The sequence below is a fragment of the Cherax quadricarinatus genome, chromosome 32, assembly GCF_038502225.1.
Source record: "Cherax quadricarinatus isolate ZL_2023a chromosome 32, ASM3850222v1, whole genome shotgun sequence".
Lineage (NCBI taxonomy): Eukaryota > Metazoa > Arthropoda > Malacostraca > Decapoda > Parastacidae > Cherax > Cherax quadricarinatus.
This window is the reverse complement of record NC_091323.1, coordinates 29,809,033-29,836,581: the sequence shown is the minus strand read 5'-3', so window position 1 is coordinate 29,836,581 and position 27,549 is coordinate 29,809,033. Positions and strand designations below refer to the sequence as shown.

The 27,549-nt window shown below is 38.8% G+C and overlaps 1 protein-coding gene across 3 annotated transcripts in view; it reads left to right on the top strand.

Moving 5' to 3' along the window:
- Positions 1–27,549, top strand: part of LOC128690266 (glycerol kinase 5) — a 77,504-nt gene that overhangs the window by 8,907 nt on the left and 41,048 nt on the right. For all 3 annotated transcript variants that reach the window (XM_070090576.1, XM_070090574.1, XM_070090575.1), the window contains exons 2-6: positions 5,925–6,109; positions 6,908–7,001; positions 8,530–8,699; positions 17,909–17,998; positions 22,312–22,434. In XM_070090576.1, coding sequence (XP_069946677.1) covers positions 5,960–6,109; positions 6,908–7,001; positions 8,530–8,699; positions 17,909–17,998; positions 22,312–22,434 — 627 coding nt within the window. In that variant the 5' untranslated portion in view covers positions 5,925–5,959. The remainder of the gene's footprint in view (positions 1–5,924; positions 6,110–6,907; positions 7,002–8,529; positions 8,700–17,908; positions 17,999–22,311; positions 22,435–27,549) is intronic.

Here is a 27,549-nt window from a genome sequence, read left to right as displayed (position 1 = left end):
GTGTCATCAGCAAAGAGCAGCTGTGACAACTCCCACTTTGTGTGTGATTCTTTATCTTTTAACTCCACGCCTCTTGCCAAGACCCTCGCATTTACTTCTCTTACAACCCCATCTATAAATATATTAAACAACCACGGTGACATCACACATCCTTGTCTAAGGCCTACTTTTACTGGGAAAAAATTTCCCTCTTTCCTACATACTCTAACTTGAGCCTCACTATCCTCGTAAAAACTCTTCACTGCTTTCAGTAACCTACCTCCTACACCATACACTTGCAACATCTGCCACATTGCCCCCCTATCCACCCTGTCATACGCCTTTTCCAAATCCATAAATGCCACAAAGACCTCTTTAGCCTTATCTAAATACTGTTCACTTATATGTTTCACTGTAAACACCTGGTCCACACACCCCCTACCTTTCCTAAAGCCTCCTTGTTCATCTGCTATCCTATTCTCCGTCTTACTCTTAATTCTTTCAATTATAACTCTACCATACACTTTACCAGGTACACTCAACAGACTTATCCCCCTATAATTTTTGCACTCTCTTTTATCCCCTTTGCCTTTATACAAAGGAACTATGCATGCTCTCTGCCAATCCCTAGGTACCTTACCCTCTTCCATACATTTATTAAATAATTGCACCAACCACTCCAAAACTATATCCCCACCTGCTTTTAACATTTCTATCTTTATCCCATCAATCCCGGCTGCCTTACCCCCTTTCATTTTACCTACTGCCTCACGAACTTCCCCCACACTCACAACTGGCTCTTCCTCACTCCTACAAGATGTTATTCCTCCTTGCCCTATACACGAAATCACAGCTTCCCTATCTTCATCAACATTTAACAATTCCTCAAAATATTCCTTCCATCTTCCCAATACCTCTAACTCTCCATTTAATAACTCTCCTCTCCTATTTTTAACTGACAAATCCATTTGTTCTCTAGGCTTTCTTAACTTGTTAATCTCACTCCAAAACTTTTTCTTATTTTCAACAAAATTTGTTGATAACATCTCACCCACTCTCTCATTTGCTCTCTTTTTACATTGCTTCACCACTCTCTTAACTTCTCTCTTTTTCTCCATATACTCTTCCCTCCTTGCATCACTTCTACTTTGTAAAAACTTCTCATATGCTAACTTTTTCTCCCTTACTACTCTCTTTACATCATCATTCCACCAATCGCTCCTCTTCCCTCCTGCACCCACTTTCCTGTAACCACAAACTTCTGCTGAACACTCTAACACTACATTTTTAAACCTACCCCATACCTCTTCGACCCCATTGCCTATGCTCTCATTAGCCCATCTATCCTCCAATAGCTGTTTATATCTTACCCTAACTGCCTCCTCTTTTAGTTTATAAACCTTCACCTCTCTCTTCCCTGATGCTTCTATTCTCCTTGTATCCCATCTACCTTTTACTCTCAGTGTAGCTACAACTAGAAAGTGATCTGATATATCTGTGGCCCCTCTATAAACATGTACATCCTGAAGTCTACTCAACAGTCTTTTATCTACCAATACATAATCCAACAAACTACTGTCATTTCGCCCTACATCATATCGTGTATACTTATTTATCCTCTTTTTCTTAAAATATGTATTACCTATAACTAAACCCCTTTCTATACAAAGTTCAATCAAAGGGCTCCCATTATCATTTACACCTGGCACCCCAAACTTACCTACCACACCCTCTCTAAAAGTTTCTCCTACTTTAGCATTCAAGTCCCCTACCACAATTACTCTCTCACTTGGTTCAAAGGCTCCTATACATTCACTTAACATCTCCCAAAATCTCTCTCTCTCCTCTGCATTCCTCTCTTCTCCAGGTGCATACACGCTTATTATGACCCACTTCTCGCATCCAACCTTTACTTTAATCCACATAATTCTTGAATTTACACATTCATATTCTCTTTTCTCCTTCCATAACTGATCATTTAACATTACTGCTACCCCTTCCTTTGCTCTAACTCTCTCAGATACTCCAGATTTAATCCCATTTATTTCCCCCCACTGAAACTCTCCTACCCCCTTCAGCTTTGTTTCGCTTAGGGCCAGGACATCCAACTTCTTTTCATTCATAACATCAGCAATCATCTGTTTCTTGTCATCCGCACTACATCCACGCACATTTAAGCAACCCAGTTTTATAAAGTTTTTCTTCTTCTCTTTTTTAGTAATTGTATACAGGAGAAGGGGTTACTAGCCCATTGCTCCCGGCATTTTAGTCGCCTCATACGACACGCATGGCTTACGGAGGAAAGATTCTTTTCCACTTCCCCATGATTACTTATAGTTTGGAAAGCTGAAACATTATATGAAGGCACATGTGGTGCCACATGGCTCAGTTTTCCTAAGAGTTTTTCATTATCTCCTTTTCCTTTGCTAAGTGAACCATGCAGGTTTAGTACTTTCTCCATTATTATTACAGTCTGTGGGGTAAATTTGTCAGATTTATAGGACAAAGTATGTCAAAATCTGAATTTTTCATTGTTGTTAGTAGAGTCGAATTAAGATTTTGTAGGTCCCTGGTCTACGGGTAGTGTGAGGACCCCAGTGATATTTTCATAAGAAAAAAAAATAATCACAAGTCAACCGGCAAGGCCTGGTCTCAGACCGGACTGTGGGGGCGTTGATCCCTGAAGCCCTCTCCAGGTAACAGTTCACCATATATAGTAGGGCCCCACTTATATGGCAGGTTAGGTTCCAGGCTACCGCTGGAAAGCAAACATCACCGGAAAACAGAATGCCATTTTTTCTACTTATAAGTGCATATAAATGCCAAATGATAAGTTTACACTAACATATATTAAGTTAGCAATAGAAATAAGCATTAACCCTTTGACTGTCGCAACCCCCAATCTTGAGGTGTCTCCTGGTGTCGCAAAATTTAAAAAAAAAATTATTTTTTCTTATGAAATGATAGAGAATCTTTTCCCGATTGTAATGACACCAAAAAAATGAAATTTGATGGAAAACTGACGGAATTACGCTCTCGCGAAGTTAGCGACCTCAGCGATATTTACAAATTGGCGATTTCGCCCACTTTGAGCCCTATTTTCGGCTAATTTCATTGTTCCAGTCGACGAAACTCATAGCTATTCCTTTAGAACTCCATTTTTTCTATTGATTGAGTACAAGAAACTGACCATTTACCGATTTCAACTACCCAATAACGTAGTCAGAAATTTGCAATTTGGCCAATTTCACGAAAATTAAAAAAATATGACAATTTCAAAATAAGGTCCAGAATGAACAATGCAGGCATTCCTGGCTCTAAAATAACATTTTCTTTGTTCATCAGTCATGTCTCTGGGCCCCTCTGATATTACTCTTGCTTTCTATTTTGAATTTTTATTCAAACAAAAAATAGAAGATTTACTGTTATGCAGACTACTGCAATACTGTAATAATTGTACAAATAATGTCAACCCATTCATGACTGCATATTAGAATGGCTAGTTGGACATTTATTGGACAATGACATCATTTGTTTGCTTTTGAGCATCGGCAATAATCAAACATTTCCCCTACTTTGAGCTCCATTTCCAGGTTCTTTTTATAGTAAAATCAATCAAAATCACCTCTATTTCTATAATATGTTTTCCATTCTATCAAATGAGACCAAGAAAACGAGAATGCAACCATAAATACTATGCAAAAATAGACCACAAAGTCAGCATTTTAATTAAAAAAACAGTCGGAGTTTTTTTTCTCATTATGCACTGCGTGCTCCAGGATTTTTTTTATATGGTGCACACTGACCACACAGACCCATTCTCTCACATGTGGGCCTACCAGCTTTCTCCTGCTTGATTTGAAGCCACTAGAATTTATGAGTATACATATATACGTCAAACACGGTACCTCGTAAGACGTATATATACGACCGAAACAGTCAAAGGGTTAAAAAACAGTGTGGGTGTTCTTATCATGTTCATATGTTACATAGCATATTTATTATATAATTTTGAAAAAAAATATCATAGATGGATAAAGCAAAATGTCTATACATTAACATATGAGATTTAGTGCATTTCAGAGTGATTATTATTGTTATTATTATTATTATCATTATTAATATGGCATTTTCAAGAGTAATAAGACACACTTAGTAATTTTAACTCGTACCTGCATTCCAGCACTGTGTGTAAGTTTATTTAGGTACAGGTACACAAGTATAATATCAGAGTACAGTGGAACCTCAGTTTTCATGATTAATCCATTCTAAAAAGTCTGACAAAAACCGAATCGTACGAAAACTGAAGCAATATTTCCCATAAGAAATAATGTAAATCCAATTAATCTGTTACAAACACCCAAAAATATTAACAAAAAAATTTTTCATAGAGAATATAGTTTTACATACAGAAAACAATGAGAAATAAATATAAATGACTAATGAAATGGATAAATGAACATTTAGCATTACTTTTACCTTTACTGAAGACTCTTGTTGGCATATGGAAGACAATGAGGAGGGGAGAGGGAGGAGGAGAGGTTATTGTTTGGAAGGGGAATCCCCTTCTATAAGGACTTCAGGTATCAAGGCCCTATCCGGAGTTCCTTACCTTCTTTGTCTTTTACTGGCACTAAGACCAGCTTGAGAGTCACTGTACTCCTGTTGTGCAAAAAAAATCTATCCAGAGAGGTCTGTTTCTGGTGTCTCTTTAAGATTTTCCTAAAATGGGATAAGGCATTGTCATTGAACATGTTACAGACATGGCTTGCAACAGCTTTGTTAGGGTGATATTTCTCCACAAAACTTTGCAACTCACTCCACTTTGCACACATGCCCTTAATCACTGAAGAAAGCAAATTCCTCAGCTGCAGTTTGTTGTTCCAGTTGAAGGTCTTGCAGCTCTTCAGTGGTTAGCTCTTCCCTGTGGTCATCCACCAACTCTTCCACATCCTGGCCACTCACATCCAACCCCATGGACTTCCAGAGAAACACTATAGATTTCACAATAGACATAGGGTTGTCTTGCCTTCTTTATCAAAGGGCTGGCACTCGGGACTTTCTTTAGCCCCATGGTGGCTTATTTAGCAGTAACACTCAATTATTTAGCAGTAACACTCAATAAACAAGCACAAAAAACAATGGATGAAGGTGCAGGGTGATGCTCACTCAATGAGTAACAAAGGCAGACTTAGTCACGAACACATGGGATGCTTTGTGTGTGCGCTTGAGCGGCCGAGTCATAAGGATGCGTTTGGTACGGACCATTTTCAACTCTACGAAAACCAAGCGGATGTACGAAAACTGGGACAAAATTTGGACGAAAAAAGTCATTGAAAACTGAATCCTATGAAAACTGGGGCATACTAAAACTGGGGTTCCACTGTATATATAAAATATGAAATAACTTTAAAACATTTGAAATTTTGGAAAGTTTCCAGACATGATGGAGAGTCGTGTTCATGGAGAATGTGAACACACCGGGTGGGGTACGGTGATCATATTAGAAAGTCAGGTGGGGGAGCCGTATAGCAAGTTTTGGTCATAATTTGAAATGTCCGTATTATTGGAACACCGTAAGGCGAAACGCCGTAAAGTGGGATCCTACTGTATATGTAATAATATACGTACTATAATTATAAACTTACAGGAGTAACTGTGAACACTTTTCATTTAATCTCTGGAGGCCCTCCAGTGGAGGCCCCTGGGCTGCAGCCCTTAATGCCCATACCTTAATCCTGAATGTTAGTCATGGAAAAAACTTGGCATTTGAATTTAACGATAATTGGTTTTACTGGACACCCCTTCCTCACTTATTAGTCTATTAAACAAGGTTTTGCTATTGTTTTGTATTGTCTACTTTGTTGTATATACTCTTCTTTGGATTATCATTTTCCTTGAATAAAATATGCTGTATATACTCATCTCTTTTTTTGATGTTTCAGTTGTATAGTGATTGTTAAGGGATGACAAGCTCATCATGGGTGCATCAGAGCTGAGTAACCAGACCCCAGATCCGTCCCCGGGACATGAGGCATGCTATATTGCCAGTCTTGATCTTGGAACTACAACACTTCGCTGTTTCATCTATGATACAAATGTTCGTGTACTTGGCAAGGCAGAAGAGAAGGTAATAAAATTGTTATTTCATGTCATCTAAATGTAGCCCTTATGTAAATCATATGTGCCTGAATACTGTATTAAAAAGCCTATTAAGGTTTTTGTTTTGATATGTTTTATGTATAATAATTATTTACTAGTTTATGTTTATGTATTTTTGTTGTTAACTAATACTATCACAATATTATTTCATTCCAGAGGTCTGTTTGTGTGCCGTTGTAGACCGAATTTGTTCCCATAAGGAACATTGTGAATTAGATTACTCCATTTCAGACCCCCAAAAATACACGTACAAAAGCACTTACAAAAATACACTTACATAATTGGTCGAGTTGGGAGCTGATCGTAAGGCTGATCCACTGTATAGTTGAAGGTTAATGTTAGTGATAGTCTTTCTTATCTCATGCATCCCTATGTATTAGATTATTGGTGTAGGCTTCTCAGTTTTAACATATGCTTTCTTACTGTATATAGAAACCAGGTATAGAAGTTCAGTTTGGACTTCTGGAATGCTGGTGTACATTTTCAAGCAGGTTTATCATCTTTTACAAGCTAGAGGAAATAAACACTTGCAGCAAGAAATCTTGTCCCTGTGTCTTTATTTCCTCTTATTGGCTTGTGCCATTCTACTTTTTATTAGCTAATTGATGTCCTGTACTTTTATGAACTATCAGTTAGTTTTCCTTATGCAGTAACTCCATAGTTTAATTTACAAAACTGTATGTTTACTTGAGGGTACTGTATGTGATGTGGTGCCAGTTGCTCTTTAATTTGAATCTTATTGAAGGTTAATACAAATAATTTTCAGGTGACTCTCCTGTACCCAACCCCAGAACGTGTAGAGATGGACCCAGAAGAATTATGGGAGAAATTTCTCAAGGTCATAAATGATGCTATATCCAGTAAGTTATCTCCAGGATAAAGGAATAGTTAGTTTTGAAACAGAGCACCTGAGAAATTAAGCCTTTAACTTCTCAGGACTGATGAAGCCACTGTGTGGCAAAATGTTTCTTCAGTAAAGATTACCACATATTGCGTAAGTGTCTCAATCTTCAACTTGTCAGTTTTAAACCATTTTATCACTGGTGGCCTGGTGGTTAACGCTCTCGCTTCACACGGTGAGGGTCTGGGTTCGATTCCCAGCCAGAGTAGAAACATTGGGCGTGTTTCTTTCCACCTGTTGTCTATGTTCCCCATCAGTAAAATGGGTACCTGGGTGTTAGTCGACTGGTGTGGGTCGCATCCTGGGACACTGACCTAATTTGCCCGACATGCGGAGCATAACAAGGGGCTTTCTATGTAGTAGTATGTCACTGTTGTCAGCTAGGACTGTATACCATGTACATGTTCTTGTAGTAAATAAAGATATTATTATTATTATTATTATTATTATTTATTATTATTTTTTTTTATTATCACACTGGCCAATTCCCACCAAGGCAGGGTGGCCCGAAAAAGAAAAACTTTCACCATCATTCACTCCATCACTGTCTTGCCAGAAGGGTGCTTTACACTACAGTTCTTAAACTGCAACATTAACACCCCTCCTTCAGAGTGCAGGCACTGTGCTTCCCATCTCCAGGACTCAAGTCCTGCCTGCCGGTTTCCCTGAACCCCTTCATAAATGTTACTTTGCTCACACTCCAACAGCACGTCAAGTATTAAAAACAATTTGTCTCCATTCACTCCTATCAAACACGCTCACGCATGCCTGCGGGAAGTCCAAGCCCCTCACACACAAAACCTCCTTTACCCCCTCTCTCCAACCTTTCCTAGGCCGACCCCTACCCCGCCTTCCTTCCACTACAGACTGATACACTCTTGAAGTCATTCTGTTTCGCTCCATTCTCTCTACATGTCCGAACCACCTCAACAACCCTTCCTCAGCCCTCTGGACAACAGTTTTGGTAATCCCGCACCTCCTCCTAACTTCCGAACTATGAATTCTTTGCATTATATTCACACCACACATTGCCCTCAGACATGACATCTCCACTGCCTCCAGTCTTCTCCTCGCTGCAACATTCATCACCCATGCTTCACACCCATATAAGAGCGTTGGTAAAACTATACTCTCATACATTCCCCTCTTTGCCTCCAAGGACAAAGTTCTTTGTCTCCACAGACTCCTAAGTGCACCACTCACTCTTTTTCCCTCATCAATTCTATGATTCACCTCATCTTTCATAGACCCATCCGCTGACACGTCCACTCCCAAATATCTGAATACATTCACCTCCTCCATACTCTCTCCCTCCATTATTATTAATAACTAGGCCAGTTTTCAAAAGATGTAGTTTCTGCTGCATTAATGATAAAAATTGTCACACATTAGTGTACATACTGTATGTACTGTATTTACTACATGTACACTATTAAGGCAAAAATTTGTATGTGCTGTGTAGGATAAGGAACTTTTCTTGTGTTTAGATGCTGGACTAAATCCTGAGAACATTCGTTGTTTTGGCCTGAGCACACAAAGAGCGACTTTCATCACGTGGGACAGACGAACTGGTGAAACTTTTCACAACTTCATCACGTGGAAGGATATTCGTGCTGATTATCTGGTCAAGCAGTGGAATGCTTGTCTGACAATGAAGGTGATGTATGATTATTTATCTTGGGTTCAGAATTAAGAATATTGCATTTTCCAGCATACAAGGCATCCTTTTTTGCCCCTAGAATCTCTGAAAATCACCTTGCACCTTATGTGCTCAAGGTCAGGAATAAGGGTAGGCTTTGGTTTATTGGTAAGCGGTGGTTTCAGTGCTTCGGTACTGTTAAACTGAATTCCAGACAGCGCCTTGAACAGCAACTTGGCTACAGGGGTTGTTGGGTCGCTGATTAGTGGTTGCTGCCTCACTGTCAATAACACTGACCCCACTTGCTACTACCCACTGTCTTTTATCTCTTCCTCTGTCAAAATGTATTATTCTAGGTTATATTGGGTTAAGTTAAATGATGAAAGATAGTGGAATGATCTTGGTGAGCATTAGTGGTGGGTGAGGCTGTGACCAGCGACCCACTGCTGTCAAGTCGTTATTTTTATTATTATTTTATTATTCTTATTCTTATTTTATTATTATTATTATTATTATTATTATTATTATTATTATTATTATTATTATTATTATTATTATTGTGATATTATGGCTGATATGTTGATAACAAACAATTTCCACAAAAGAGAAGTGTGTTTCCTGTGTTATGGGTATAGATATGTTGCAGTAAATATCTAATGTTGATGGGACTCTGTCCTAGGAACTTCATTCATAATAACCTAAAACTTAACTAGATTACTTTCGAATGATTTGTAACTGTAAACATATGACCATTACTATCTACAAACAACAGATTTATAAACAAACAGATTCCTTTGTGACTTGATAAAGACCACTGTATGTGCAAAATGTTCCCAATAAAGGACTGCAGTATGCTTCTTATGTGTGCGTTTATCTAGCAGATATTCATGTTTGTGTTAGTGTTTGGTGGCAGTGGAGCAGATGAATTAAAAGGGGCTTCATTATCTACCTTTTTAATTAAGATAAATAAAAAAAAATGTCTGTTTCCTCATGTTTTATAAATTTAATAAAAACTCCTTAGGTTATAGTATGTTTGTATTATAATGTTGTAACTAAAAATTTGATCTTGAATGTTATGATGTGGCTTATATCCTTTCCCTCTAGTGGTGATGGTGCCTGGTGTTAGTAGTTATGGCTTACCAACATCTCGCCTGCCAAAATTGGGGTGTGCCATGTATGCTTGTGTGCCTTATATGCCAGAAAATACAGTAATCAAGAATTTGAGGTTGTCCTTGCACAAGTAATACTTAAATATTTGAGAAAATTGTGTACAAATTGTAACGTAAAAGAATTTGAACAAACTGTCAGCTATTTTGTATTTTATTTTTATTGCAAGGGGCTTTGATGACATGGAATGTTTTGGTCACCCATGTTGGAGATCTCCTTGGGATAAAAATATTAAGAAAACATTTCATACAATTTTCATTTTTCTATTTCGGAATTTTTTTTTATCACACTGGCCGTCTCCTACCAAGGCAGGGCGTCTTTTTACATTTAGTAAATTATACAGGACAAAGGGTTACTAGCCTTTTTGGAATTAGTACATGTAGACGATGTAATTTCAGATACTTTTTTAGAAAAAATCAATACAGTGGAACCTGTACTTACAAGTGCATCCATGTGCAAGTTTTTCCAGATATGAGTAGTTGCTCGGTTGATCTTTTGCTTCCAGACACGAGCGAAATTTCCAGAGGCAAGCGGGCCTCAAGGGAGGTTCCTTGAAGCTGGTGAGGGGCTCTTGCTCTTAATCTAGGGAATTGGATCTCAGTTGTTTGTTGGACTATCTTATTGAAACTTGGGCAATGTATGATGGAAAAATGCTTCTTAACGTACACCAAAAATGAAAGAAATTGGACCATGAATAACGGAGTTCATTTCTTAGCTATTATGTTTTCTAAAGTTGATTGTGTCTGTTGCTTCCCAGGCTGTGGATGAATGATAAGGGGTTCTGAGAGCTCTTCTTATTTTATTTGCGATAATCATGGGTACACAGGCAATGTTTTAAGTGCCCATGGCCCGGGAGGGCCATGCCCATGCAAGGGAGAGGGGGAGTAGACCTTGTGACTGTGTGAAGTATTGGTGCCGAGTGAGAGAGAGGCAGGGTGATGCTGTTTCAAGTGGCAAGCCCACCAGGCTTGCCCTCTGCGGGAAGCTCTGGGAACTAGGCATGTAGACTTGCAGTCTACATTTTTCCTGGCCACCTACCACATGGTCATCCTTGACCATGACTGGTGGTAAAAAAAACTCTCTCTCTCTTATTCTCTCACAGGAACAGGGCACAGAACACAAAATAAAAACATATATATATATATATATATATATATATATATATAATATATATAATATACATATATATATATATAATATATATATATATATAATATATATAATATAATATATATATATATATAATATATATATATATATATATATATATATATATATATATATCCTAGGTAGTAGGTTGGTAGACAGCAACCGCCCAGGGAGGTACTACCGTCCTGCCAAGTGAGTGTAAAACGAAAGCCTGTAATTGTTTTACATGATGGTAGGATTGCTGGTGTCCTTTTTTCTGTCTCATGAACATGCAAGATTTCAGGTACGTCTTGCTACTTCTACTTACACTTAGGTCACACTACACATACATGTACAAGCACATATATACACACCCCTCTGGGTTTTCTTCTATTTTCTTTCTAGTTCTTATTCTTGTTTATTTCCTCTTATCTCCATGGGGAAGTGGAACAGAATTCTTCCTCCGTAAGCCATGCGTGTTGTAAGAGGCAACTAAAATGCCGGGAGCAAGGGGCTAGTAACCTCTTCTCCTGTATATATTACTAAATGTAAAAGGAGAAACTTTCGTTTTTCCTTTTGGGCCACCCCGCCTCGGTGGGATACGGCCGGTGTGTTGAAAGAAAGAAGATATATATATATATATATATACATACATACATACATACATACATACATACATACATATGGTCATGGAAAAAAAACTTCCTACAGGGAGGGAAGAAAAAAGGTAGTGTGTTAAACATTGTGGTCTAAGGCAGTGATCCTTGGAGGCATCGCTGCACGCCTTCCTGTATCTGGACAGATACTGCAACACAGGAGACATTGCTGCGGCTGAGCTGTGATGTAACAGTGTACGGTCTCCTCTGGAACAGTGCAGCAGTCATCATAGTAGTCGTTGCAGGATTCACTCAACCTGGGGCACAGCCTGCTGGTGCCCTCAAGCGAGGCGTCATCAGTACTCGGCAACTGGGCAGGACTTCTTCTGGCAAGCGACTCAGGAGGATATTTCTCGATTGGTGCTGTTGCTGGGACTGTCACTGTCGGCTAGTGTGGAATGAGTCATGGCAGGGACAACTTGGCAAAATATCTGGATGTTGTAACGTCATACACCATACTGGAGTGAGTGGGCTAGCAGTCAAAGTGACATCATCTTTGTGCAGGCTGATCACTGAAGCTGTGACACGAGGCTGACACAGCACCTGCTGACAGGGTCTAACTGCGGCTTGATGAGTGTTATTCTCTCAGCAGTTGGAGTTATAGCAGAGGTTAGTCTAAGCATCCCCAGACTGGTTCTCTACATATAACTGCTCTGAAGGTGAAAGAAATTTCAATGGGAATCGTAGCAGGTATGAGTTTGCAGGGCATCACAAGCTGCAAACAATAAGAGCTTTCTGTACAAGGGGCTCAGACACTCATAACTGATGCCTGAACTGACTAATGTCAGCTGTTAATTGGGTCACACTGGGTGACAAATAACACAAGGTGCTACACAGTGGTCAGGGCACAGACCTGTGGGCCACACTCAGCTGGGCTCAAGACCACACAGGACACATAGAAAATGGCACACACCTACTGCACATGCGATACAACATGATGCTTACTAGCAAATGACGCTTTTCTGTGCAAAAGTTGACACTAAGCCATACATGAACATGTGAGAACAGACTGAGAGGAATTAATTAACACATGACATATATCGTCTCTCAATCTTCTCGACATTACTGATACAAAATGCTCACTTTGAAATTAGAACACTCGATGTGACATGTGATGTCAAGCGTGACATCGCGAGGTGATGTCAGCAGACATCTCGAGGTGATGTCGTGAAGTCGGGCAGCATCGTGGGTGACATGAAGTCAGGAAGCAGATGTCACGAGGTGACGTCCTGGAGTGACACCGTGAAGTTGGGTAGCATAATGGGTGATGTCATAGGAGTAATGCGGGCAGTATGGTGACATCATAGTGATGCAGCAGCAGGCTACATCATGTGGCTTGAGGCGTCTGGTTTGGTAACCCACAGGGATTGCTCCACGTGACTTCGTGATCCACGTGGCTTCGTCCACATGTGGCTTTGTGACCCACATGGCTTCGTCCACACCCGGCTTTGTGATCCACGTGGCTTCAAGTGACCTCGGGCACTCAGATACACAGCCCTGGCAAAGAATTCACACTGAATGAGAGTATGGTGGTGTAGGGTAGTGTGGTGGCATACAGTGGGGCGAGCATGGTGTTATGGTAGAGCCAGGACCATGCGCCTACCTTCAACAACCCATACACACATGGAAGATAGTGCAGATTCTACCACACTGAGCACAGCAATCACCACAAACCTCACCTCTGACTTGCTGAAATAGCTGTGCTGAGCTGAACACCAACAACAGAACATACCGGTAATGCTGAACACGTGACTTGAAAAACAGTGTGGGGTGCTGTGAAGCTCCAAGTGATGCCATGAACATTTCTTGAGAAAAATTCAGCAAATTTTGGCAAGATCCTGCTTATACCTGTGTCTGGATGCTGAGATTTGCAGACACAACATCAGGATAACTCGTTGAGAGATGGATGCTTCTTGTGTAGGGTGATGAAGTGAAGACAACTTCATTCCTCGTCTTGGATACACAGGCAATGTGTTAAGTGCCCATGACCCGGGAGGGCCATGCCCATGCGAGGGAGAGAAGTAGACCTTGTGACTGTGTGAAGGATTAGCGCTGAGTGAGAGAGAGGCAGGGTGATGCCATTTCAAGTGGCATGCCCACAAGGCTTGCCCTCTGGGGAAAGCTATGGTAACTAGGCATGTAGGCTTACAGTCTACAATTAGCCTCCCCTTAGCAGTATATTTTCATATGGTTTTTATGGTTATATTCTCATTTTTTTTGGTCTCATTTGATACAATAGTAGATATACTACAGAAATAGATTTGATTTTGATTGGTTTCGTGGTGAAAAGTATCTTGAAATTGAGCTCAAAGTAACAGAGATGCTCAATTCTTTGGCAATGTTCAAGGGTAAACAAATGACATCACTGTCCAATACCTGTCCGATTGGCACTGCCCCTCAACCTTCACATATTGGAAAGCTCTTCAACACGCTAGCAAAAATGGGAGCAGACATCATGAGGTAGCAGTGGCAGACAACATGAAGCAGCATTGGCAGACAACATGAAACAGCAGTGGCAGACAACATGAAGCAGCAGTGGCAGACCTTGTACCTTGAAAACAACCTTGTTGTACCTTGGTAGCAACCTTGTTGTACCCTATACTATAAGTGAGTTTCCAAACACCACCATGAGATGGCAGTATGTATCAAAACAACGCTCAGCCCACTCTACTCGCGGTGGAGGGAATTCTCATGTTTTCCTTACGTTTCGTGCAGTTATTTCTTGTTTCAAACCATGGGTCCTAAGAAAGCAAGTGCAAAGGACAATGCTGAGAAGAAAAAGAGGATGATTTCCATGGAATTAATGCAGGAAATCATAGATAAACAAATTAAGTGGAGGGTTAAGGACTTGTCCAGGCAGTACCAGCATACCACTTCTACGATGTGTACAAATACTAAAGCAGGAGGAGTCAGTGACAAAATATAGCATTAAGAGTGTAGCAATAATAGTGTAGCAATTATAAGTCACTTTATAAGACTTTTTGGGTTATCCTAGGTTCTCTACACATGTAGTCAGGAGTAGGAATGGCCACTATGGTGACCCTATAAACCCCAACAACAACAGTAGCCACTGTCACCACCACTAGCACATGTGTAATGACATGCATTTTATTCATTCTAGTGTATATATCATGTTTCTATGTTATTAATATTGCTTATTATGTCATATTAGATGAATTTGTGATAGATAAATAAGCCGTAAAGTTGATATTAGGGAAATATTGATGTATTTTGTTGTGCCAAGAATTCCACTGGAATGCATTAATTCCATTTCAATTAATGAGGAAAATTTACTCTGCAAATGAGCAAATCCAGATGCGAGCAAGGTCATAGAACGGATTAAGCTCGTAAGTAGAGGTTCCACTATATAAATATTTTTGTGGGGTAAATGTCTCTTGTGGTATCAATTGTTTTATTCACAGCTCCTCCTTTATGGCTATCTTTGTGGTGATGCTTTTTCATTTTAGTGATTGGATAGGTATTTTTAACCCTTTCAGGGTCCATAGGCCAAATTTCAAAGGGTGAACCACTGTCCAAGAATTTAAAAAAAAAAAAATTCTATTTTTTCTTATGAAATGGTAGAGAATCTTTTTCTGAAGGTAATAAAACAAAAAGTACAAAATTTGATGGAAAATTGACGAAATTATGCTCTTGCGAATTTTGACGTGTCAGCGATATTTACAAATCGGCAATTTTGCCGACTTTGACTCCCATTTTAGGCCAATTACATTATTCCAGTCGACCAAATTCTTAGCTATTTCACTAGTATTACTTCTATTCTATCGACTGAGCACAAGAAATCGCCCAGTCAACTGTTTCAACTACAAAATAAAGTGATCGGAAATTGGTAATTTGGCCAATTTAACACAAAGTTCAAAATATTCCAATTTCAAAATAGGGTCCAGAATAAACAATGCAGGCATTCCTGGCACTAAACTAACATTTCCTCTGTTCATTAGTTATGTTTTCAGGCTTTACAAATGAATTCCATTTTTATTTTTTATTCACATAATGAATTTTTATTCAAACCAAAAAATAGAAGATTTACTGTTATGCAATATTGTAATAATTGTATAAATATCATCATCATATTTGTGAATGTATATTAGACCCACCAGCTGGCGTGTATTAGACGTGTGAGGTCATTTGTTTACTCTTGAACATCGACAAAAATTTAACATTTTCGCTACTTTGAGCTCACTTTCAAGCCATTTCCAGTACTAAAACCAATCAAAATTATCTCTACTTCTGTAATATATCTTCCATTCTATCAAATGAGACCAAGAAATTGCAAATACAACTGTAAAAAACATACAAAACACTGCAAAGTCGCTGTTTTAATCGAAAATCACAGTCTCAGTTTTTTCTCTCATTATACACTGTGTGCTGCAGGATTTGTTTTATGTGGTGCACACATACCACATAGATGTATTCTCTCATATCTAGGCCCAAATTTACCACTCACAGCTTATCAGAGTGAGCTGAGCTGATGGTGTAGATCTACGGTTTGGACCCTGAACATAAAGCCGTAGATCTATGGCACGGACCCTGAAATGGTTAAGATAAGTTCAACCTGTCCTCACTTAATGACAGAGTTCCGTTCCTAAGACCACATCAGTAAACGAATTTGTCACTAAGCAGGGATCATACTGTAATGGTAGTGGGTTTGTGTCAGCCATCTTTAATATTGTTTTAATGTCACCTTTGCACCATTTATAACATTTTTAGAATATTTTTAAATGTTTATACAGTAGTGTACTGTATATTGTAATAACCAGAATTCATACTGGTCAGAGAGCCCATCGTAAGTCTGAGTAATCGGTAAATGAATATGTCGCTAAGTGAGGAGAAGCTGTATTCTTTTCCCTTAACCAATTACAGGGCATTTGTATTTTACCTCTATACTCTACTGATAGCATTTTTTTTTAATTTCCCATGTTTAAATAATGTATCTTATTCATAATTCTCTCACTCAAATTTGTAAAATAATTTTTTTAATTTGGAATGCTCATTGACCTTCATAATTTTATGCATATGAGTTTCTCATGATTCTAATTATGTGAGTTGCTGTGGATAGTTAGGGCTAACTCAACCATTTTCCAAAACTAGTTTTTCTATCCAAAAATTCTTTAAAGCAATGGTAATAAAATGAATGAAGTAGTATATAATAGTCTAATTCACGTGTAATCCCCCAAAATATGTATATTTTGCAAAAGGTAAATGCATGTACGACAACTTAGCCAGGATTATTGGAGGGGTAGGATTCCAGAGCATGAGAGATGGTGAAGTCAGTCAGTAACACTGAGGATGCAGCTAAGTTAGTGTGTAGTCTTATGCCAAGCTTCCCTTGTCCCTCCTGCTCCATTTTCTCCTCTCTTGCTAAATGAATTATTGCGGTATATTATTATGAAGCATTTGAGTGATTCTCTGCTGTTATCAGAGCATTAATCTACCCTCAGTTCTCTACAACTATGTCAAGAATCTTACACACTATCCAATAAGTTGCTACCCCCCCCCCCCCCCCCCAATAAATTTCTAGCAATTTCCCTGAGTATTTTGTATGTTTTTATATCTCCTCTGGTTCTTCTATCCTCCAATGTTGCTAGATTTTGTTCCATTAGCCTCTCCCAATAGCTCATGCCCCTTAACTCAGGAACAAGCCTTGTTGCCTAGTTCTGCATTTTCTCCATTTTCTTAACATGCTTCGTCAGATGTGAGTTCAATACTGGTGCTGCATACTTCAAGATGGGCCTGACATATGTTGTATAAAATGTCCAACAAGACTGTTGAGATTCCTGAAGGGCACTCTTAGATTTTCCAGGCAAGCATTGACTGCAGAGGCTCTTTGGATGTTGAGAGCTTCTGGTAAAATGCTAGGCACTATGCTCACCCCTAGACCTTTCTCTTTGAGTGAGTTCTACAACCTCTGTCCCCCATGACTATATGCCATGTCTTGTCTTTTGTCCCCTTCCCCAACCTTCATGACCTTGCATGTACTAAGGTTGAATTCAAGTAAGTGTTTATCTGATCATTCTGTAATTTGTTCAGATCCATTTGCAGCATTTACCCTGTCCTCATCTGTTTTTATTCTTCTCATCAATTTTACATCATCAGCAAACAGGGATACATCTGACTCAGTCCCATCTGGAATGTCATTCACATAAATCAGAAATGACCCTAATACTGGTCCATTTGTTACAGTTCCCATTCTGATGTCTCTTCCTGGACAGTCATAAATGCGTATTTTATAGTGAATGTTTTTATAATCTTTTACAGACTATACGTTTTGTCAGCTCTGTGCTCTACAAGATTTTGAGAAACAAGAGGTGTCTAGCTGGTAGTGTACTCACTTTTATGAATATTCAAGTAAGTAATAGAAATATATACAGTATCTATTATGTATATTTGTCAATTTTTTTTTCAGATGTAATGAAGTTGAATTCCATTACTTCAGACTTAATGGTATGAGGAGCTTCCTCTTCATACCAGTATTTTGTTAATAAAGACTTGAATATATGCAATGCACTATATTGTATATAAATAAATAAGTGTACTTAGGGGAGCAGGGGATTAGTAACCCCTTCTCCTGTATACATTACTAAAGTTGTGAAGAAAAATTTCTGTTTTTCTTTTTGGGCTACCCTGCCTTGGTAGGATACAGCTGGTTTGTTGAAAATGTACTTAGCTCTTAATGATCTATAATCAAGTCCTCATTCAATTACTGTAAATAGTACTATACCGGTATTTACATGTGTTATGGAACATTTAACTCTTTCGCTGTCCAGACCCCAAAAATTAATATTGCTCTCAGTGTCCACTTAAAAAAAATCTGAAATGGTAGAGAATTTTTTTTTTTTAAGTAATGAAATTGGCAATTTTACCCACTTTGAGTCATATTTTAAGTAAGTTCCATTGTTCCATTTGACCAAATTCTTATTAGCTATTTAAAAGTAGCATCCATAATAAACAACATTTCCTCTGTTCATTAATCACATCTCCAGGCCTATCTATATTGCAGTTGTCTTCCATTTTGAATTCATAATCACTCAAAAATAGAAGATGTACTCTCTTTCTTGGATAATAATATGTAACCAAGAATGATTGGTCATGATTTACAACATCTAATATTTCTTCTACTTTGAGCCCAATTTCAAGCTACTTCCAATCCTGAAACTATGGATATAAATGCTCTGGAAAACATATGAAGGAGGATGACAAAGTTGATCCCATGTATTAGAAATCTTCCCTTTGAGGATAGACTGAGGCCCTGAATCTGCATTCTCTATAAAGGTATAGAATTAGGGGGGATATGATTGAGGTGTATAAATGGAAAACAGGAATAAATAAAGGGGATGTAAATAGTGTACTAAAAATATCTAGCTTACACAGGACTTGCAGCAATGGTTTTAAGCTGGAAAAATTCAGATTCAGGGGGGATATAGGAAAGCATTGGTTTGGTAATAGAGTTTTGGATGAGTGGAACAAACTCCTGAGTACATTTACAGAGGCTAAAATGTTGTGTAGTTTTAAAAATAAGTTAGATGAGTGGGTGTGAGTTGGACTTGACTAGCTTGTGCTACTTGGTAAGATGCTGTGCTCCTTCCTTAAGTGACTGTGACCTAACCTGACTAGAGTAGGGCATTGGCTTAATCTGGTAGGAGACTTGGACCTGCCTTGCATGGACCAGTAGGCCTACTGCAGTGTTCCTTCATTCTGATGTTTTTTTTTCTTCAACAAGTCGGCCATCTCCCACCAAGGCAAGGTGACCCAAAAAGAAAGAAAATCCCCCCCAAAAAATACTTTCATCATCATTCAACACTCATATATAATCACTGTCTTTGCAGAGGTGCCCAGATACAACAGTTTAGAAGCATATATAAAGATATATAGCATATTCCCCCAAACTGCCACTATCCCAAACTCCTCTTTTAAAGTGCAGGCATTGTACTTCCCATTTCCAGTGCTCAAGTCCGGCTATATAAAAATAACCGATTTCCCTGAATCTCTTCACTAAATATTACCCTGCTCACACTCCAACAGCTCACCAGGTCCCAAAAACCATTCGTCTCCATTCACTCCTATCTAACACGCTCATGCACGCTTGCTGGAAGTCCAAGCCCCTCGCCCACAAAACCTCCTTTACCCTCTTCCTCCGACTTTCTGAGGACAACCCCTACCCTGCGTTCCTTCCCCTACAGATTTGTACGCTCTCCATGTCATACTACTTTGATCCATTCTCTCTAAATGACCAAACCCCCTCAACAACCCCTCTTCAGCCCTCTGACTAATACTTTTATTAACTCCACACTTTCTCCTAATTTCCACACTCTGAATTCTCTGCATAATATTTACACCACACATTGCCCTTAGACGGGACATCTCCACTGCCTCCAACCGCTGCAGCATTTACAACCCAAACTTCACACCCATATAAGAGTGTTGGTACCACTATCCTTTCATACATTCCCTTCTTTGCCTCCATGGATAACATTTTTTGTCTCCACATATACCTCAATGCACCACTCACTCTTTTTCCTTCATCAATTCTGTGGTTAACCTCATCCTTCATAAGCCCATCCACTGACAAGTCAACTCCCAAATATCTGAAAACATTCACTTTTTTCATACTCCCTCTCTCCAATGTGATATGAAATTTTTCTTTATCTAAATCGTTTGATACCCTCATCACCTTACTCTTATCTATGTTCACTTTCAACTTTCTACCTTTACACACCCAAACTCGTCCACTAACCTTTGCAACTTTTCTTTAGAATCTCCCATAAACACAGTATCATCAGTGAAAAGTAACTGTGTCAATTCCCATTTTGTACTTGATTCCCCATAATTTAATTCCACCCCTCTCCCCATTTATAAATATATTAAACAATCATGGTGATATTACACATCCCTGTCTAAGACCTACTTTTACCATGAAGTAATCTCCCTCTCTCCTACTCACCCTAACCTGAGCCTCACTTTCCTCATAAAAACTCTTTACGGCATTTAGTAACTTACTACCTATTCCATATACTTGCAACATCTGAGTTCTTATGTTCTTAAAATCATCTCTGTTTAATTAGTTTGTCTTTCAGTCTATCAGGATGATAGTGCTTGATTAAAATAATGACTGGATAACACATGCTCATTTAGACCAGAACTTTGTCAGTGGAGGTTTTAATTGTAGTATTCTGCATGATAACTCATTCACACCACCCAGGGAGGTACTACTGTCCTGCCAAGTGAGTGTAAAATGGAAGCCTGCAATTGTTTTACATGATGGTAGGATTGCTGGTGTTTTTTTTTCTGTCTCATAAACATTCAAGATTTCAGGTGTCTTGTTACATCTACTTACACTTAGGTCACACTACACTGGCATGTACAAGCATATATATACACAACCCTTTGTGTTTTCTTCTATTTTTCTTGTTGTTCTTGTTTATTTTCTCTTATCTCCCTGGGGAAGTGGAACAGAATTTTTCCTCTAAGCCATGTGCGCCATAAGAGGCGACTAACATACCTGGAGCATGTTAGTCGCCTGTTACGGCGCACTTACTAAAGTTAAAAAGAGAAAATTTTGTTTTTCTTTTTGGGCCACCCGATACGACTGGTTTATTGAAAGAAGAAGAACTGTCATTCTCCAACTTCAGGAATTCAGTCTACATTTTTTCCTGAAGAGTGTGCACCTTAATGATGAATGAAGTTTTAATAAAATTTTTAATCCATTTCACTCAAATTTGGGGAGAACTTCAAGTCCATGCATAGGAAGAACTAGTTCCGTATTGTGTACTTTTTCCACATCATTCTTAGTGGCTGCAGTAAGATGTTCAAATACTGTACCCTGTGCTAAGTTGAACATAAAAATAGTATAAAATACTGACAGGTTGTTTGTTCTTGTTGTTTGTTCTTGACCTTTACCCTCCCACAGCTCTGCTTGCAGTGTGTTCTTGGGATCAATCATTATTGAATTGGTCTTAAAGAGAAGTGTTTCTCAAGTTAAGGTGCAGAAGGCTTTCTTTCAAGCAGGCCAGCTTTAGATGCCACTCATTATTATATTTCTTGTCAAAATCTAGTGACTAACTTGCTGTCACATACGAATAATTCATCAATTCTAGGTTGCATTTTCCCATGACAGCTGGTAAACCTGGGTATGAAGGAGCATCGCTTCTTCATTTTCAGTGAACTCTTCCACCATTTGTATAAAACTCTTGGCAGAAGTGGGTTGCCCATTGTTAAAAACATTGGATAATTAAATTTTATGGACTAGGAGTTTCATAGTTTAGAGTACCTGTATTTAACATTAATTTCGTCTGTTCATTCACATACCCCTTGGATATCTACCCATCTTCCCTCATGTATGTTTTCTAAACTTTTAGAACCCTTTTGATATTTTAATGTCTCGATCAATATTTATATACAGTGGACCCCCGACTAACGATCAGCTCCCAACTCGACCAATTATGTAAGTGTATTTTTGTAAGTGCTTTTGTAGGTGTATTTTTGGGGGTATGAAACGGACTAATCTAATTCACAATATTCCTTATGGGAACAAATTCGGTCTATAACGGCACCCGAACAGACTTCTGGATTGAAATAATATCGTTAGTCAGGGGTCCACTGTACTTTATATGTGAAAAATAATTAATCTTTTTCTTTAATCTGAATTTTTTTTTTTTGTATAGGTAAATATGAGACTGAAATGGGTACTTGAAAATGATGAGAAAGTGAGGAAGCTAGCACAGGAAGGCCACGTCATGTTTGGCACAATTGACACATGGCTTATCTACAAACTGACTGAAGGAAAGGTATTTAATATTATTATGTATTTAATATTATGATGTTAGGTACATGCAAAGTGCATGTACCTAACACCAGGGTTTGTGTACAGAATTCACATGAGTGTTATAATTTGCCTATTTGTCTCAGTTTTATCATTGCGATTAAACGTAGTGCTACTACAGACTTGATACTTAAATTTTTCTTTGAAAAGATGTTTGATAGCATTTGGTATGGCATTGATATAAGTGATGAATAGAGAAGGAGCCACAGATGTTACCTTGGGGGCACTAATGTTTATAGGCAGATTAGATGTTGTATCATTTATAGTAATATAATAGTGTCTATTTCTGAGGTAAGAATGGATGTAGTAGTATGTGTGAATTCTGAATCTGTAATTCTTTTGATTTAAGGAGGATACTGTGAGCAGTATTGTCAAAAGCCTTGCAGACCAGTAAATAGCCTACAAGAAGATTAATTTCTGTCAAGTACTGTATAGATCATGTCTAGCAACCAATCACACTAATCATTTGTAACTGCTACATACTGCATTACAGTTCAATAAAACTGATGTTCGTATTTGATGCATCCCTGAGGTCCTCACAAATGCTACATCCATGAAAAATGCTTGTGGATACAACATATATTTTAAAAGATTATTTTTTATTATTTATTATCACACCGGCCGATTCCCACCAAGGCAGGGTGGCCCGAAAAAGAAAAACTTTCACCATCATTCACTCCATCACTGTCTTGCCAGAAGGGTGCTTTACACTACAGTTTTTAAACTGCAACATTAACACCCCTCCTTCAGAGTGCAGGCACTGTACTTCCCATCTCCAGGACTCAAGTCCGGCCTGCCGGTTTCCCTGAATCCCTTCATAAATGTTACTTTGCTCACACTCCAACAGCACGTCAAGTATTAAAAACCATTTGTCTCCATTCACTCCTATCAAACACGCTCACGCATGCCTGCTGGAAGTCCAAGCCCCTCGCACACAAAACCTCCTTTACCCCCTCCCTCCAACCCTTCCTAGGCCGACCCCTACCCCGCCTTCCTTCCACTACAGACTGATACACTCTTGAAGTCATTCTGTTTCGCTCCATTCTCTCTACATGTCCGAACCACCTCAACAACCCTTCCTCAGCCCTCTGGACAACAGTTTTAAAAGATTTTAAAAGATAACCTTTGTAATGTATGGTTATGTTACTTAACCCTTTCAGGGTCCACAGGCCCTCTCAGAGACTTATTCTCAGGGTCCACCAATTTAAAAAAAAAAAAATATTTTTTCTTATGAAAAGATAGAGAATCTTTTCCCGATCATAATGACACCAAAAGTATGAAATTTGATGGAAAACTTATGGAATTATGCTCTCGCGAAGTTAGCTGTCTCAACGATGTTTACGCATCGGCAATTTTGTCCACTTTGAGCCCTATTTTCGGCCAATTCCAATGTACTAGTTGACAAAAATCATAACTATTTCACTAGAACTACATTTTTATCTATCGAATGAGTACACGAAACCGCCCATTTACCAATTTCAACTATCCAATAAAGTGGTCAGAATTTAGCAATTTTGCCAATTTCACACAAATTTCAAAAGATGCCAATTTCCAAATAGGGTCCAGAATAAACAAGAAAAACATTCCTGGCACTAAAATAACATTTCCTTTGTTCATTAGTCACGTCCCCACGCCCCTCTTACATTCTTTTGCTTTCCACTTTGAATTTTTATTCTCACAAAAAATAGAAGATTTACTGTTATGCAGACTACTGCATTAGAGTAGAAATGGTATAAATAATATCAGCGCACTTGTGAAAGAATACTAGGGGTGTCACTAGCACGTTAAGAGACCATACAATAAGTGTCAGGGGCCTGAGACTGTTCAACTGCCTCCCAGCATACATAAGGGGGATTACCAACAGACCCCTGGCAGTCTTCAAGCTGGCACTGGACAAGCACCTAAAGTCGGTTCCTGATCATTCGGGCTGTGGCTCGTACATTGGTTTGCGTGCAGCCAGCAGCAACAGCCTGGTTGATCAGGCTCTGATTCACCAGGAGACCTGGTCACAGACCGGGCCGTGGGGGCGTTGACCCCCGGAACTCTCTCCAGGTAAACTCCAGGTCACCCGTTGATGTGTATTAGACGCTTAGCATGATTTGTTTACTTTTGAACTTTGGTAAAAATCAAACATTTCTGCTACTTTGAGCTCAATTTCAAGCACTTTTCATTGTAAAACCAGTCAAAATCATCTCAATTTCTGTAATGTGTCTCCCATTCTATAAAATGAGACCAAGAAAACTAGAATACAACAATAAATACCATACGAAAATACAGTGCAAAGTCACTGTTTTAATCCAAAAACACGGTCAAAGTTTTTTTTTCCTCATTACGCACTGTGTGCTGCAGGATTTTTTTATACTGCTCACACTGACCACATAGACCCATTCTTTCATATGTAGGCCTACCAGCTTTCTCTTGCTAGATTTGAAGGCACTAGAATTTAGGCGTACTAGTACGTCCAAAACCCTGGTGCGTAAGCCGTACTAGTACCTCTGAAACCCTGAAAGGGTTAAAACTGTTTAAGTTAAGCCGTATAGCAATAACATTTGTGCAGTATAGTACAATACTGTATATTTTGTAGAATTCTTCATGTGTTCATATTTTGATTGATGCATTGGCTGTCTCACAAGGCCCTATCAATGACCTAAGTAACTGTTTTTATAAATTAATGGTAATACATAGATGTTGCAGGTGTATGGTATAGGAGGTAGGTTACTGAAAGCAGTGAAGAGGTTTTACAAGGATAGTGAGGCTCAGGTTAGAATATGTTGGAGAGAGGGAGATTATTTCCCAGTAAAAGTAGGCCTTAGACAAGGATGTGTGATATCACCATGGTTGTTCAATATATTTATAGATGGGGTTGTAAGAGAAGTGAATGCTAGGGTCTTGGCAAGAGGTGTGGAGTTAAAAGATAAAGAATCACACATAAAGTGGGAGTTGTCACACTTGCTCTTTGCTGATGGCACTGTGCTTTTGGGAGATTCTGAAGAGAAGTTGCAGAGGTTGGTGGATGAATTTGGTAGGGTATGTAAGAGAAGAAAATTAAAAGTGAATATAGGAAAGAGGAAGGTTATGAGGATAAAAAGATGAGGTGGTGAAAGATTGGATATCAAATTGGAGGGAGAGAGTATGGAGGAGGTGAATGTATTCAGATATTTAGGAGTTGGCGTGTCAGCAGATGGGTCTATGAAGGATGAGGTGAATCACAGAATTGATGAGGGGAAGAGGGTGAGTGGTGCAATTAGGAGTCTGTGGAGACAAAGACTGTCCATAGAGGCAAAGAAGGGAATGTATGAAAGTATAGTAGTACCAACACTCTTATATGGGTGTGAAGCTTGGGTTGTAAATGTTGTAGCGAAGAGACGGTTGGAGGCAGTGGAGATGTCCTGTCTAAGGGCAATGTGTGGTGTAAATACTATGCAGAAAATTTGGAGTGTGGAAATTAGGAGGTGTGTAGTTAATGAAAGTATTAGGCAGAGGGCTGAAGAGGGGTTGTTGAGGTGGTTTGGTCAGTTAGAATGGATCAAAGTGGAATGACATGGAGAGTGTATAAATCTGTAGGGGAAGGAAGGCGGGGTAGTGGTCATCCTTGAAAAGGTTGGAGGGAGGGGGTAAAGGAGGTTTTGTGGGCGAGGGGCTTGGACTTCCAGCAAGTGTGCATGAGCATGTTAGATAGGAGTGAATGGAGATGAATGGTATTTGGGACCTGACGAGCTGTTGGAGTGTGAGCAGGGTAATATTTAGTGAAGGGATTCAGGGAAACCAGTTATTTTTATGTAGCTGGACTTGAGTCCTGGAAATGGGAAGTACAATGCCTGCACTTTAACCCTTTCAGGGTCGAGAGGCCCTCTCCTAAACTTATTCTCAGGGTTGAAAATTTTTCGGAAAAAAAATTATTTTTTCTAATGAAATGACAGATAATCTTTTCCCAATCATAATGACACCAAAAGTATGAAATTTGATGGAAAACTTATGGAATTATGCTCTTGCGAAGTTAGCAGTCTCGACGATGTTTATGCATCGGCGATTTCGCCCACTTTGAGCCCTATTTTCCGCCAATTCCAGTGTACTAGTCAACAAAAATCATAACTATTTTGCTAGAACTCCATTTTTTGTATCGAATGAGTACAAGAAACCACCCATTTACCGATTTCAACTATCCAATAAAGTGGTCAGAATTTAGCAATTTTGCCAGTTTCACACAAATTTCAAAAGTTGCCAATTTCCAAATAGGGTTCAGAATAAACAAGACAGACATTCCTGGCACTAAAATAATATTTCCTTTGTTCATTAGTCACGTCCCCACGCCCCTCTTACATTTCTTTTGCTTCCACTTTGAATTTTTATTCTCACAAAAAAGAAGATTTACTGTTATGCAGACTACTGCATTAGTGTAGAAATGGTATAAATAATATCAGCGCACTTGTGAAAGAATATTAGACTCACCAGTTGACGTGTTTTGGACGTGTATCATGATTTGTTTACTTTTGAACTTCGGCAAAAATTGAACATTTCTGCTACTTTGAGCTCAATTTCAAGGTACTTTTCATTGTGAAACCAATGAAAATCATCTCAATTTCTGTAATATGTCTTCCATTCTATAAAGTGAGACCAGGAAAACTAGAATACAACCATAAATACCTTACAAAAATACAGTGCAAAATCGCTGTTTTAAACCAAAAACATGGTCAAAGTTTTTTTTTTCTTATTACGCACTGTGTGCTGCAGGATTTTTTTTATACTGCGTGCACTGACCACATACACCCATTCTTTCATATGTAGGCCTACCAGCTTTCTCTTGCTAGATTTGAAGGCACTAGAATTTAGGCGTACTAGCCCGTCAATAACCCTGGTGTGTAAGCCGTACTAGTACGTCAGAAACCCTGAAAGGGTTATAGGAGGGGTTTGGGATATTGGTAGTTTGGAGGGATATGTTGTGTATCTTTATACATATATGCTTCTAAACTGTTGTATTCTGAGCTCCTCTGCAAAAACAGTGATTATGTGTGAGTGAGGTGAAAGTGTTGAATGATGATGGAAGTACTTTCTTTTTGGGGATTTTCTTTCTTTTTGGGTC